A 14,220-nucleotide genomic window follows, 5' to 3' on the forward strand; every position below is an offset into this window, starting at 1 on the left:
ATGGGAATAATCCATGGAAAAATGGGAATAACCCTGGGAAAAATGGAATGAGCCCGGGAAAAATGGGAATAACCCTTGGACAAATGGGAATGAGCCCAGGAAAAATGGGAATAATTCATGGGGAAAATGGGAAAAACCCTCAAAAAAAATGGAATAATCCTTGAGAAATTGGGAATAACCCTTGGGAAGTTGGGAATAACCCTCGGAAAAATGGGAATAATGCTCAGAAAAGTGGGAATAACCCTCGGAAAAATGGGAATAACACTCGGAAAATGGGAATAACCCTTAGAAGAATGGGAATAACCCTGGGAAAATGGGATTGAGCCCTGGAAAAATGGGAATAACCTTTGGAAGAATGGGAATGAGCCCTGGAAAAATGGGAATAACTCAGAGAAAACTGGGAATAACCCCATGGAAAATGGGAATAATCCATGGGAAATTGGGAATAACCCCTGGAAATTGGGATAATCCATGGAAAAATGGGAATGATCCCTGAGAAACTGGGAATGAGCCCTGGAAAAATGGAATAATTCACGGAAAATTGGGAATAACTCCATGAAAAATGGGAATAATCCTTGGAAAACTGAGTATAAGCCTCAGAAAAATGGGAATGAGCCTTCGAAAAATGGGAATAACCCCGGAAAATGGGAATAACTCACGGAAAATTGGGAATAACCCCAGGAAAAGTGGGAATAACTCTTGGAAAATTGGGAATAACACTCAGAAAAATGGGAATAAGCCCCGGAAAAAATGGGAATAACCCCTGGAAAATTGGGAATAACCCTCGGAAAAATGGGAATAACACTCGGAAAATGGGAATAACCCTTAGAAGAATGGGAATAACCCTCGGAAAATGGGATTGAGCCCCTGGAAAAATGGGAATAACCTTTGGAAGAATGGGAATGAGCCCTGGAAAAATGGGAATAACAGAAAACTGGGAATAACCCCATGGAAAATGGGAATAACACTATGGAAAGTTGGGAATAACCCCTGGAAAATTGGGAATGAGCCCGGAAAAATGGGAATAACGCTCAGAAAAATGGGAATAACCCTCGGAAAAATGGGAACAGTGCTCAGAAAAGTGGGAATAACCCTTGGGAAACTGGGAATGAGCCTTGGAAAACTGGGAATACCACTCAAAAAAATGGGAATAATCCTTGGAAAAGTGGCATTGAGTTCCGGAAAAATGGGAAAAACTTGCAGAAAAATGGGAATAATCCTGGAAAAATGGGAATAACCCTCAAAAAAATGGGAACAACTCTGGGAAAATCGGGAACAATGCTCAGAAAAACGGGAATAACACAAAAAAAATGGGAATAAACCTCGGAAAAAATGGGAATGACTCGGGAAAATTGGAAATAAAGTTCAGAAAACCGGGAATAATCGACAGACAATGAAGAACAACCCCCCAAAAACCAGGAACAACCCCAAATTCCCGGGAATTCTCCCCTCCTCCTCTCCCCTCGGCGCGGATCCGATGCCGGGCCGGGAACTCCGGGAATTTTCCGGTTGGGAATTTTTTCCCGGCTCATTTGATGTTCTTGAGGAGGGCGGTGCGGGCGCCCACCACGGCCTTGAAGGCGTCCTCGCTGCCCGGGGCCGGGCACTTGTCGGGGTGCAGCAGCACGGCCAGGCGGCGGTAGGCACGGGTCACCTCCTCCCTGGGGGGAAAATCATGGAATTCTGAGGGAAATCTGGGAATTCTGGGGGTTTTTATAGGAATTTTGGGGGTTTGGGGCAGGATTTTGGGTTTTGGGAAGGGATTTTGGGGTTTGGGACAGGGATTTTGGAGTTTCCCTGGAAATTCTTGAGGGAATTTTGGGTTTTATGGAAGGAATTTTGGCTTTTTCCTGTTGGAATTTTGGCTTTTCCCACTGGAATTTTGGGCTTTTCCCACCGGAATTCCGGCTTTTCCCGTGGGAATTCCATCTTTTCCTGCAGGAATTCCACCTTTTTCCTACAGGAATTCCAGTTTTCCCTGGGAATTGCGAGTTTTTTCCAGCAGGAATTCTAGCTTTTCCCTGGAAATTCTGATTTTTTTTCCCACAGGAATTTTGGCTTTTCCCTGGGAATTCCGGTCTTTTCCCACGGGAATTCCAGCTTTTTCCATGGGAATTCCAAGTTTTCCTGCAGGAATTTTGGCTTTTCCCACTGGAATTTTGGCCTTTTCCCATGGGAAATCCAGCTTCTCCCACAGGAATTCCAAGTTTTCCTGCAGAAATTTTGGATTTTCTGGGGGTTTGGGACAGGGATTTTGGGGTTTCCATGGGAATTGTTGAGGGATTTTGGGGTTCAGGGGTGCAGCAGCACGGCCAGGCAGCGGTAGGCGCAGGTCACCTCCTCCCTGTGGAAAAATCATGGAATTCTGGGAAAAATCTGGGAATTCTGGGGGTTTTGGGAAGGGATTTTGGGGTTTGGGGCAGGAATTTTGGGGTTTTGGGAAGGGATTTTGGGGTTTCCCCTGGGAATTTTGGGGTTCAGGTTTGCCGGTACGCCCGCGTCACCTCCTCCCTGGAACAGAAAAAATGGGAAAAATCATGGAATTGTGAGGAAAATCTGGGAAAATCTGGGAATTCTGGGGGAAATCCGGGAATTCTGGGGGTTTTTCATGGGAATTCTGGGGAAATCTGGGAATTCTGGGGGTTTTCATGGGAATTCTGGGGGAAATCTGAGAATTCTGGGGGAAAATCTGGGAAATTTGGGGGTTTGGGGCAGGAATTTTGGGGTTCAGGGGTGCAGCAGCACGGCCAGGCGACGGTAGGCACGGGTCACCTCCTCCCTGGAACGGGAAAAACATGGAATTTTGGGAAAAATCTGGGAATTCTGGGGTTTTGGGAAGGGATTTTGGGGGTTCTGGGGTTTTAAATGGGAGTTCTGGGGAAAATCTGCAAATTTGGGGGTTCAGGGGTGCAGCAGCACGGCCAGGCGGCGGGTAGGCACGGGTCACCTCCTCCCTGGGGAAAAAAACATGGAATTTTGGGAAAAATCTGGGAATTCTGGGGGTTTTGGGAAGGGATTTTGGGCGTTCTGGGGTTCTAAATGGGAATTCTGGGGGAAAATCTGGGAATTCTTGAGGGAATTTTGGGGTTCAGGGGTGCAGCAGCACGGCCAGGCGGCGGTAGGCACGGGTCACCTCCTCCCTGGGGGGAAAAATCATGGAATTTTGGGAAAAATCTGGAATTCTGGGGGTTTTGGGAAGGGATTTTGGGCGTTCTGGGGTTCTAAATGGGAATTCTGGGGGAAAATCTGGGAATTCTTGAGGGAATTTTGGGGTTCAGGGGTGCAGCAGCACGGCCAGGCGGCGGTAGGCACGGGTCACCTCCTCCCTGTGGAAAAATCATGGAATTCTGGGGGAAATCTGGGAATTCTGGGGGAAATCTGGGAATTCTGGGGGTTTTCATGGGAATTCTGGGGGTTTGGGGCGGGGATTTTGAGGTTTCCATGGGAATTCTTGAGGGAATTCTGGCCGGGCGCCGGCATATCCAGGTCACCTCCTCCCTGGAAAGCTGGGGAAAAATAATGGAAAATCTGGAATTCTGGGGGAAAATTCTGGAATTGTGAGGGAAATCTGGGAATTCTGGGGGTTTTCATGGGAATTCTGGGGGTTTGGGGAAGGGATTTTGGGGTTCAGGGGTGCAGCAGCACGGCCAGGCGGCGGTAGGCACGGGTCACCTCCTCCCTGGGGGGAAAAACATGGAAAATTGGGAAAAATCTGGGAATTCTGGGAGAAATCTGGAATTCTGGGGTTTTTCATGGGAATTCTGTGGGGAAATCTGGGAATTCTGGAGGTTTTCATGAGAATTCTGGGGGTTTGGAGCGGGGGATTTTGGGGTTTCCCATGGGAATTCTTGAGGGAATTTTGGGGTTCAGGGGTGCAGTACGCCCGGGTCACCTCCTCCCTGGAAAAATGGGAAAAATTATGGAAAATCTGGGAATTCTGGGGGAAATCTGGGAATTCTGGGGGTTTTCATGGGAATTCTGGGGATTTTCATGGGAATTCTGGGGGTTTGGGGAGGGGATTTTGGGGTCCCCATGGGAATTCTTGAGGGAATTCTGGCCAGGCGCCGGCACGTCCAAGTCACCTCCCTCCCTGGGAAAAATCTGGAAAAATCTTGGGAAAATCATGGAATTCTGGGGGAAATCTGGGAATTCTGGGGGAAATCTGGGAATTCTGGGGGTTTTCATGGGAATTCTGGGGGGAAATCTGGGAATTCTGGGGGTTTGGGGCAGGGATTTTGGGGTTCAGGGGTGCAGCAGCACGGCCAGGCGGCGGTAGGCACGGGTCACCTCCTCCCTGGAACGGGAAAAACATGGAAAAATCTGGGAATTCTGGGGGAAATCTGGGAATTCTGGGGGTTTTCATGGGAATTCTGGGGGTTTGGGGCAGGAATTTTGGGGTTTTGGGAAGGGATTTTGGAGTTCAGGGCTGCTGGTACGCCCGCGTCACCTCCTCCATGGAACGGGAAAAAGGGGGAAATCTGGGAATTCTGGAGGAAATCTGGGAATTCTGGGGGTTTTGGGAAGGGATTTTGGGCGTTCTGGGGTTTTAAATGGGAATTCTGGGGGGAAAAATCTGCAAATTTTGGGGTTCAGGGGTGCAGCAGCACGGCCAGGCGGCGGTAGGCACGGGTCACCTCCTCCCTGGGGAAAAAAACATGGAATTGTGAGGGAAATCTGGGAATTCTGGGGGAAATCTGGGAATTCTGGGGGTTTTCATGGGAATTCTGGGGGTTTGGGGCAGGGATTTTGGGGTTTGGGGAGGGGATTTTTGGGTTTCCCCTGGGAATTCTGGGGTTCAGGGCAGCCGGTACGCCCGCGTCACCTCCTCCCTGGAACGGGAAAAAGCATGGAATTCTTGGGGAAATCTGGGAATTCTGGGGGAAATCTGGGAATTCTGGGGGTTTTGGGAAGGGATTTTGGGGGTTCTGGTGTTTTAAATGGGAATTCTGGGGAAAAAATCTGCAAATTTTGGGGTTCAGGGGTGCAGCAGCACGGCCAGGCGGCGGTAGGCACGGGTCACCTCCTCCCTGGGGAAAAAAACATGGAATTGTGAGGGAAATCTGGGAATTCTGGGGGAAATCTGGGAATTCTGGGGGTTTTCATGGGAATTCTGGGGGTTTGGAGCGGGGATTTGGGGGTTTCCATGGGAATTCTTGAGGGAATTTTGGGGTTCAGGGGTGCAGTACGCCCGGGTCACCTCCTCCCTGGAATGGGAAAAAATGGGAAAAATCATGGAAAATCGGGAAAAATCTGGGAATTCTGGGGGTTTTGGGAAGGGATTTTGGGGGTTCTGGGGTTTTAAATGGGAATTCGGGGAAAAAATCTGCAAATTTTGGGGTTCAGGGGTGCAGCAGCACGGCCAGGCGGCGGTAGGCGCGGGTCACCTCCTCCCTGGGGGGGAAAACAGGAAAAATCATGGAATTTTGGGAGAAATCTGGGAATTCTGGGGTTTTGGGAAGGGATTTTGGGGGTTCTGGGGTTTTTAAATGGGAATTCTGGGGGAAAATCTGGGAATTCTTGAGGGAATTTTGGGGTTCAGGGGTGCAGCAGCACGGCCAGGCGGCGGTAGGCACGAGTGACCTCCTCCCTGGAACGGGAAAAATGGGAAAAATCATGGAAAATCGGGAAAAATCTGGGAATTCTGGGGGTTTTCATGGGAATTCTGGGGAAAATCTGGGAATTCTGGGGAAAAATCTGGGAATTTTGGGGGTTTGGGAAGGGATTTTGGGGTTCAGGGGTGCAGCAGCACGGCCAGGCGGCCGTAGGCACGGGTCACCTCCCTGGAATGGAAAACATGAAAAAATCTGGGAATTCTGGAGGAAATCTGGGAATTCTGGGGGTTTTCACGGGAATTCTGGGGTTTGGGGAAGGGATTTTGGGGTTTGGGGCGGGAATTTTGGGGTTTCCCCTGGGAATTCTGGGGTTCAGGGCTGCCAGTATGCACAAGTCACCTCCTCCCTGGGGGAGAAAATATGGAATTGTGAGGAAAATCTGGGAATTCTGGGGGAAATTTGGGAATTCTGGGGGAAATCTGGGAATTCTGGGGGAAAATCTGGGAATTCTGGGGAAAATCTGGGAATTTGGGGGGTTTGGGGCAGGAATTTTGGGGTTTCACATGGGAATTCTTGAGGGAATTCTGGCCATGTGCTGGGACGTCCATGTCACGTCCTCCCTGGAAAAACGGGAAAAATCATGGAAAATCTGGGAATTCTGGGGGGAAATTCTGGAATTGTGAGGGAAATCTGGAATTCTGGGGGTTTTCATGGGAATTCTGGGGGGTTTGGGGAAGGGATTTTGGGATTCAGGGGTGCAGCAGCACGGCCAGGGGGCGGTAGGCACGAGTGACCTCCTCCCTGGGGGGAAAAACATGGAAAATTGGGAAAAATCTGGGAATTCTGGGGAAATCTTGGAATTCTGGGGGTTTTCATGGGAATTCTGGGGGTTTGGGGAGGGGATTTTGGGGTTTCCATGGGAATTGTTGAGGGAATTTTGGGATTCAGGGGTGCAGTATGCCCGAGTCACCTCCTCCCTGGAACAGGAAAAACATGGAAAATCATGGAATTTTGGGAGAAATCTGGGAATTCTGGGGGTTTTCGGAAGGGATTTTGGGAGTTCTGGGGTTTTAAATGGGAATTCTGGGGGAAAATCTGGGAATTCTTGAGGGAATTTTGGGGTTCAGGGGTCCAGCAGCACGGCCAGGCGGTGGTAGGCGCGGGTCACCTCCTCCCTGGAACGGGGAAAACATGGAAAATTTGGGAATTCTGGGAAAAATCTGGAATTCTGGGGAAATCTGGGAATTCTGGGGGTTTTCATGGGAATTCTGGAGGTTTGGGGCGGGGGATTTTGGGGGTTTCCATGGGAATTCTTGAGGGAATTCTGGCCAGGTGCCAGCACGCCTGTGTCACCTCCCCCGTGGAAAAATGGGGAAAAATCGGGGAAAATCATGGAATTCTGGGGGAAATCTGGGAATTCTGGGGGAAATCTGGGAATTCTGGGGGTTCTGGGGTTTTAAATGGGAATTCTGGGGGGAAATCTGGGGATTCTGGGGAAAAAATCTGGGAATTCTTGAGGGAATTTTGGGGTTCAGGGCTGCAGCAGCACGGCCAGGCGGCGGTAGGCGCGAGTGACCTCCTCCCTGTGGAAAAAAACATGGAAAAATCATGGAAAATTGGGAAAAATCTGGGAATTCTGGGGGAAATCTTGGAATTCTGGGGGTTTTCATGGGAATTCTGGGGGGTGTGGGGCAGGGATTTTGGGGTTTGGGGCGGGAATTTTGGGGTTTCTCCTGGGAATTTTGGGGTTCAGGTTTGCCGGTACGCCCGCGTCACCTCCTCCCTGGAACGGGAAAAAGCATGGAATTCTTGGGGAAATCTGGGAATTCTTGGGGAAATCTGGGAATTCTTGGGGAAATCTGGGAATTCTGGGGGAAAATCTGGGAATTCTGGGGAAAATCGGGGAATTCTGGGGGAAAATCTGGGAATTTTGGGGGTTTGGGGAAGGGATTTTGGGGGAATTCTTGAGGGAATTCTGGCCAGGCACCGGGACGTCCACGTCACCTCCTCCCTGGGAAAAATCTGGAAAAATCTTGGGAAAATCTGGGAATTCTGGGGAAAATCTGGGAATTCTGGGGGAAATCTTGGAATTCTGGGGGATTTCATGGGAATTCTGGGGGAAATCTGGGAATTTTGGGGGTTTTCATGGAATTCTGGAGGTTTGGGGCAGGGATTTGGGGTTCAGGGGGTGCAGCAGCACGGCCAGGCGGCGGTAGGCACGAGTCACCTCCTCCCTGTGGGGAAAATCATGGAATTTTGGGAAAAATCTGGGAATTCTGGGGGTTTTGGGAAAGGATTTTGGGCGTTCTGGGGTTTTAAATGGGAATTCTGGGGGAAAAATCTGCAAATTTTGGGGTTCAGGGGTGCAGCAGCGTGGTGACCTCCTCCCTAGAATGGGAAAAATGGGAAAATTGGGAAAAATCTGGGAATTCTGGGGGGAAATCTGGGAATTCTGGGGGTTTTCATGGGAATTCTGGGGGTTTGGGGAAGGGATTTTGGGTTTGGGGCTGCTGGTACGCACGCATCACCTCCTCCCTGGGGGTGAAAACAGGGAAAAATCATGGAAAATCTGGGAATTCTGGGGGAAATCTGGGAATTCTGGGGGTTTTCATGGGAATTCTGGGGGAAATCTGGGAATTCTGGGTGAAAATCTCGGAATTCTGGGGAAAATCTGGGAATTTGGGGGGTTTGGGGAAGGGATTTTGGGGAAATTCTTGAGGGAATTCTGGCCAGGCGCCGGGACATCCACGTCACCTCCTCCCTGGGAAAACGGGGAAAAATCGGGAAAAATCTTGGGAAAATCTGGGAATTCTGGGGAAATCTGGGAATTCTGGGGGTTTGGGGAAGGGATTTTGGGCGTTCTGGGGTTTTAAATGGGAATTCTGGGGGAAAATCTGGGGATTCTTGAGGGAATTTTGGGGTTCAGGGGTGCAGCAGCACGGCCAGGCGGCGGTAGGCACGGGTCACCTCCTCCCTGGGGGGAAAAAGATGGAAAATTGGGAAAAATCTGGGAATTCTGGGGGAAATCTGGGAATTCTGGGGGTTTTCATGGGAATTCTGGGGGTTTTCATGGGAATTCTGGGGGTTTGGGGAAGGGATTTTGGGGTTTGGGGCTGCTGGTACGCACGCATCACCTCCTCCCTGGGGAGAAAACAGGGAAAAATCATGGAGAATCTGGGAATTCTGGGGGAAATCTGGGAATTCTGGGGAAAATCTGGGAATTCTGGGGAAAAATCTGGGAATTTTGGGGGTTTGGGGAAGGGATTTTGGGGGGAATTCTTGAGGGAATTCTGGCCAGGCGCCGGGACGTCCACGTCACGTCCTCCCTGGGAAAACGGGGAAAAATCTGGGAATTCTGGGGGTTTTCATGGGAATTCTGGGGAAATCTGGGAATTCTGGGGGTTTTCATGGGAATTCTGGGGGTTTGGGGCGGGGATTTTGGGGTTCCCATGGGAATTGTTGAGGGAATTCTGGCCAGGCACCGGGACGTCCACATCACATTCTCCCTGTTAAAACGGGGGAAAATTGGGAAAAATCTGGGGGAAATCTGGGAATTCTGGGGAAATCTGGGAATTCTGGGGAAAAAATCTGGGAATTCTGGGGGTTTTGGGAAAGGATTTTGGGGGTTCTGGGGTTTTAAATGGGAATTCTGGGGGAAAATCTGCAAATTTTGGGGTTCAGGGGTGCAGCAGCACGGCCAGGCGGCGGTAGGCACGGGTCACCTCCTCCCTGTGGAAAAATCATGGAATTTTGGGAAAAATCTGGGAATTCTGGGGGTTTTGGGAAGGGATTTTGGGGAAAATCTGGGAATTCTGGGGGAAAATCTGGGAATTTTGGGGGTTTGGGGAAGGGATTTTGGGCTTCAGGGCTGCTGGTACGCACGCATCACCTCCTCCCTGGGGGAGAAAACATGGAATTGTGAGGAAAATCTGGGAATTCTGGGGGAAATCTGGGAATTCTGGGTAAAAATCTGGGAATTCTGGGGAAAATCTGGAATTCTGGGGAAAAATCTGGGAATTTTGGGGGTTTGGGGAAGGGATTTTGGGGGAATTCTTGAGGGAATTCTGGCCAGGTGCTGGGACGTCCACGTCACGTCCTCCCTGGGAAAAATCTGGAAAAATCTTGGGAAAATCATGGAATTCTGGGGGAAATCTGGGAATTCTGGGGGAAACCATGGAATTCTGGGGGAAACCATGGAATTCTGGGGGTTTTCATGGGAATTCTGGGGGTTTGGGGAAGGGATTTTGGGGTTTCCATGGGAATTGTTGAGGGAATTTTGGGATTCAGGGGTGCAGTACGCCCGGGTCACCTCCTCCCTGGAACGGGGAGAAGAGGGGAATCTGGGAATTCTGGGGGAAATCTGGGAATTCTGGGGAAATCTGGGAATTCTGGGGGAAATCTGGGAATTCTGGGGGAAATTTGGGAATTCTGGGGAAAATCTGGGAATTCTGGGGAAAAATCTGGGAATTTTTGGGGGTTTGGGGAAGGGATTTTGGGGGAATTCTTGAGGGAATTCTGGCCAGGCGCCGGGACGTCCACATCATGTTCTCCCTGGGAAAAATCTGGAAAAATCTTGGGAAAATCATGGAATTCTGGGGGAAATCTGGGAATTCTGGGGGAAATCTGGGAATTCTGGGGGAAATCTGGGAATTCTGGGGGTTTTCATGGGAATTCTGGGGGAAATTGGGGATTCTGGGGGAAAATCTGGGAATTCTGGGGGTTTGGGGAAGGAATTTTGGGGTTCAGGGGTGCAGCAGCACGGCCAGGCGGCGGTAGGCACGGGTCACCTCCTCCCTGTGGGGAAAATCATGGAATTTTGGGAAAAATCTGGGAATTCTGGGGGAAATCTGGGAATTCTGGGAGTTTTCATGGGAATTCTGGGGGTTTGGGGAAGGGATTTTGGGGTTTGGGGAAGGGATTTTGGAGTTCAGGGCTGCTGGTACGCACACATCACCTCCTCCCTGGGGGTGAAAACAGGGAAAAATCATGGAAAATCTGGGAATTCTGGGGGAAATCTGGGAATTCTGGGGGAAATCTGGGAATTCTGGGTAAAAATCCCGGAATTCTGGGGGAAATCTGGCAATTTTGGGGGTTTGGGGAAGGGATTTTGGGGGAATTCTTGAGGGAATTCTGGCCAGGCACCGGGACGTCCACGTCACCTCCTCCCTGGGAAAAATCTGGAAAAATCATGGGAAATCTGGGAATTCTGGGGGAAATCTGGGAATTCTGGGGGAAATCTTGGAATTCTGGGGGATTTCATGGGAATTCTGGGGGAAATTTGGGAATTCTGGGGGAAAAATCTGCAAATTTTGGGGTTCAGGGGTGCAGCAGCACGGCCAGGCGGCGGTAGGCGCGGGTCACCTCCTCCCTGGGGGGAAAAACATGGAATTTTGGGAAAAATCTGGGAATTCTGGGGGTTTTGGGAAGGGATTTTGGGGGTTCTGGGGTTTTAAATGGGAATTCTGGAGGAAAAATCTGCAAATTTTGGGGTTCAGGGGTGCAGCAGCGTGGTGACCTCCTCCCTGGAATGGGAAAAATGGGAAAATTGGGAAAAATCTGGGAATTCTGGGGGTTTTCATGGGAATTCTGGGGGTTTGGGGAAGGGATTTTGGGGTTCAGGGGTGCAGCAGCACGGCCAGGCGGCGGTAGGCACGGGTCACCTCCTCCCTGGGGGAAAAACATGGAAAATTGGGAAAAATCTGGGAATTCTGGGGGTTTTCATGGGAATTCTGGGGGTTTGGGGAAGGGATTTTGGGGTTCAGGGGTGCAGCAGCACGGCCAGGCGGCGGTAGGCACGGGTCACCTCCTCCCTGGAACGGGGAAAAACAGGGAATTTGGGGAAAAATCTGGGAATTCTGGGGGTTTGGGAAGGGATTTCGGGGGTTCTGGGGTTTTAAATGGGAATTCTGGGGGAAAAATCTGCAAATTTTGGGGTTCAGGGGTGCAGCAGCACGGTCCGGGCGGCGGTAGGCACGGGTCACCTCCTCCCTGTAACGGGAAAAACATGGAAAATCATGGAAAATCTGGGAATTTTGGGAAAAATCTGGGAATTCTGGGGGTTTTGGGAAGGGATTTTGGGGGTTCTGGGGTTTTAAATGGGAATTCTGGAGGAAAATCTGGGAATTCTTGATGGGAATTTTGGGGTTCAGGGGTGCAGCAGCACGGCCAGGCGGCGGTAGGCTCGGGTCACCTCCTCCCTGGAACGGGGAAAAACAGGGAAAATTTGGGAATTCTGGGAGAAATCTGGGAATTCTGGGGGTTTTGGGAAGGGATTTTGGGGGTTCTGGGGTTTTAAATGGGAATTCTGGGGGAAAATCTGGGAATTCTGGAGGGAATTTTGGGGTTCAGGGGTGCAGCAGCACGGCCAGGCGGCGGTAGGCGCGGGTCACCTCCTCCCTGGAACGGGAAAATATGGAATTTTGGGAAAAATCTGGGAATTCTGGGGTTTTCATGGGAATTCTGGGGGTTTTCATGGAATTCTGGGGGAAAATCTGGGAATTTTGGGGGTTTGGGGAAGGGATTTTGGGCTTCAGGGCTGCTGGTACGCACGCATCACCTCCTCCCTGGGGGAGAAAACATGGAATTGTGAGGAAAATCTGGGAATTCTGGGGGAAATCTGGGAATTCTGGGTAAAAATCTGGGAATTCTGGGTAAAAATCTGGGAATTCTGGGGGAAAATCTGGCAATTTTGGGGGTTTGGGGAAGGGATTTTGGGGGAATTCTTGAGGGAATTCTGGCCAGGCACCGGGACGTCCACGTCACCTCCTCCCTGGGAAAAATCTGGAAAAATCTTGGGAAAATCTGGGAATTTTGGGAAAAATCTGGGAATTCTGGGGGTTTTCATGGGAATTCTGGGGGTTTTGGCAAGGGATTCTGGGGGTTCTGGGGTTTTAAATGGGAATTCTGGGGGAAAAATCTGCAAATTTTGGGGTTCAGGGGTGCAGCAGCACGGCCAGGCGGCGGTAGGCACGGGTCACCTCCTCCCTGGAACGGGGAGAAACATGGAAAATCATGGAATTCTGGGAATTCTGGGGGTTTTCATGGGAATTCTGGGGGTTTTGGGAAAGGATTTTGGGGTTTGGGGCAGGGATTTTGGAGTTCAGGGCTGCTGGTACACCCGCGTCACCTCCTCCCTGCAAAAATGGGAAAAAACATGGAATTCTTTGGGAATTCTTGGGGAATTCTGGGAAAAATCATGGAATTCTGGGGGAAATCTGGAAATTCTGGGGGTTTTCATGGGAATTCTGGGGGAAATCTGGGAATTCTGGGGGTTTTCATGGGAATTCTGGGGGTTTGGAGCGGGGATTTTGAGGATTTCACATGGGAATTCTTGAGGGAATTCTGGCCAGGTGCCGGGACGTCCACGTCACGTCCTCCCTGGGAAAACAGGAAAAATCATGGAAAATCTGGGAATTCTGGGGGTTTTAATGGGAATTCTGGGGGAAATCTGGGAATTCTGGGGGTTTTCATGGGAATTCTGGGGGTTTGGGGAAGGGATTTTGGGGATTTCACATGGGAATTGTTGAGGGAATTCTGGCCAGGCACCGGGACGTCCACATCACATTCTCCCTGTTAAAACGGGGCAAAATTGGGAAAAATCTGGGGAAAATCTGGGAATTCTGGGGGAAATCTGGGAATTCTGGGGAAAATCTGGGAATTCTGGGGGTTTGGGAAAGGATTTTGGGCGTTCTGGGGTTTTAAATGGGAATTCTGGGGGAAAAATCTGCAAATTTTGGGGTTCAGGGGTGCAGCAGCACGGCCAGGCGGCGGTAGGCACGGGTCACCTCCTCCCTGGAACGGGAAAAACATGGAAAATTTGGGAATTTTGGGAAAAATCTGGGAAGTCTGGGGGTTTTGGGAAGGCATTTTGGGGGTTCTGGGGTTTTAAATGGGAATTCTGGGGGGAAAATCTGCAAATTTGGGGGTTCAGGGGTGCAGCAGCGTGGTGACCTCCTCCCTGGAATGGGAAAAACATGGAAAAATCATGGAATTCTGGGAGAAATCTGGGAATTCTGGGGAAAATCTGGGAGTTCTGGGGGTTTTCATGGGAATTCTGGGGGTTTGGGGCAGAGATTTTGGGGTTCCTATGGGAATTCTTGAGGGAATTCCTGGTTTTCCCACTGGAATTCCATCATTTCCATCTGGAATTCCACCTTTCCCCATCCAGAATTTCTGATTTCCCATCAGGAATTCCTGGTTTTCTGCCTGGAATCCCACCTTTTCCCATGGGAATTCCACCTTTTCCCATCCAGAATTCCATGGATTTTTCCCGGAATTCCCGTTTTTCCTCACCTGGAGGCGCCGGGTTTGAGCCCCAGCAGCTCCCAGCTGTCCTTGCTGGGAATTCCACGGGGATTTCCCATCCAGAATTCCATGGGATTTTTCCTTATGGAATTCCATGGAATTTTTCCCAGAATCCCACGGGTTTTCCCTCCTGGAATTCCATGGGATTTTTCCCAGAATTCCATGGATTTTTCCCATTTTTCCCTCACCTGGAGGCGCCGGGTTTGAGCCCCAGCAGCTCCCAGCTGTCCTTGCTGGGACGTGGGAATTCAATGGGATTTTTCCTTAGGGAATTCCATGGGATTTTTCCCAGAATCCCATGGGATTTTTCCTTACGGAATTCCACGGGATTTTTCCCAGAATTCCATGGGATTTTTCCGGAATT

The 14,220-nt window shown here is 50.3% G+C and overlaps 1 protein-coding gene across 2 annotated transcripts in view; it reads right to left on the minus strand.

Moving 5' to 3' along the window:
* Positions 1–1,410: 1,410 nt before the first annotated feature.
* The window catches only part of DNAJC27 (DnaJ heat shock protein family (Hsp40) member C27), a 34,244-nt gene continuing 21,434 nt past the window's right edge, over positions 1,411–14,220 (minus strand). For both annotated transcript variants that reach the window (XM_084227593.1, XM_084227592.1), the window contains exon 7: positions 1,411–1,661. In XM_084227593.1, the coding sequence (XP_084083719.1) occupies positions 1,529–1,661 (133 nt within the window). In that variant the 3' untranslated portion in view covers positions 1,411–1,528. The remainder of the gene's footprint in view (positions 1,662–14,220) is intronic.

The sequence above is a fragment of the Fringilla coelebs genome, assembly GCF_963513975.1.
Source record: "Fringilla coelebs genome assembly, contig: SCAFFOLD_212, whole genome shotgun sequence".
Lineage (NCBI taxonomy): Eukaryota > Metazoa > Chordata > Aves > Passeriformes > Fringillidae > Fringilla > Fringilla coelebs.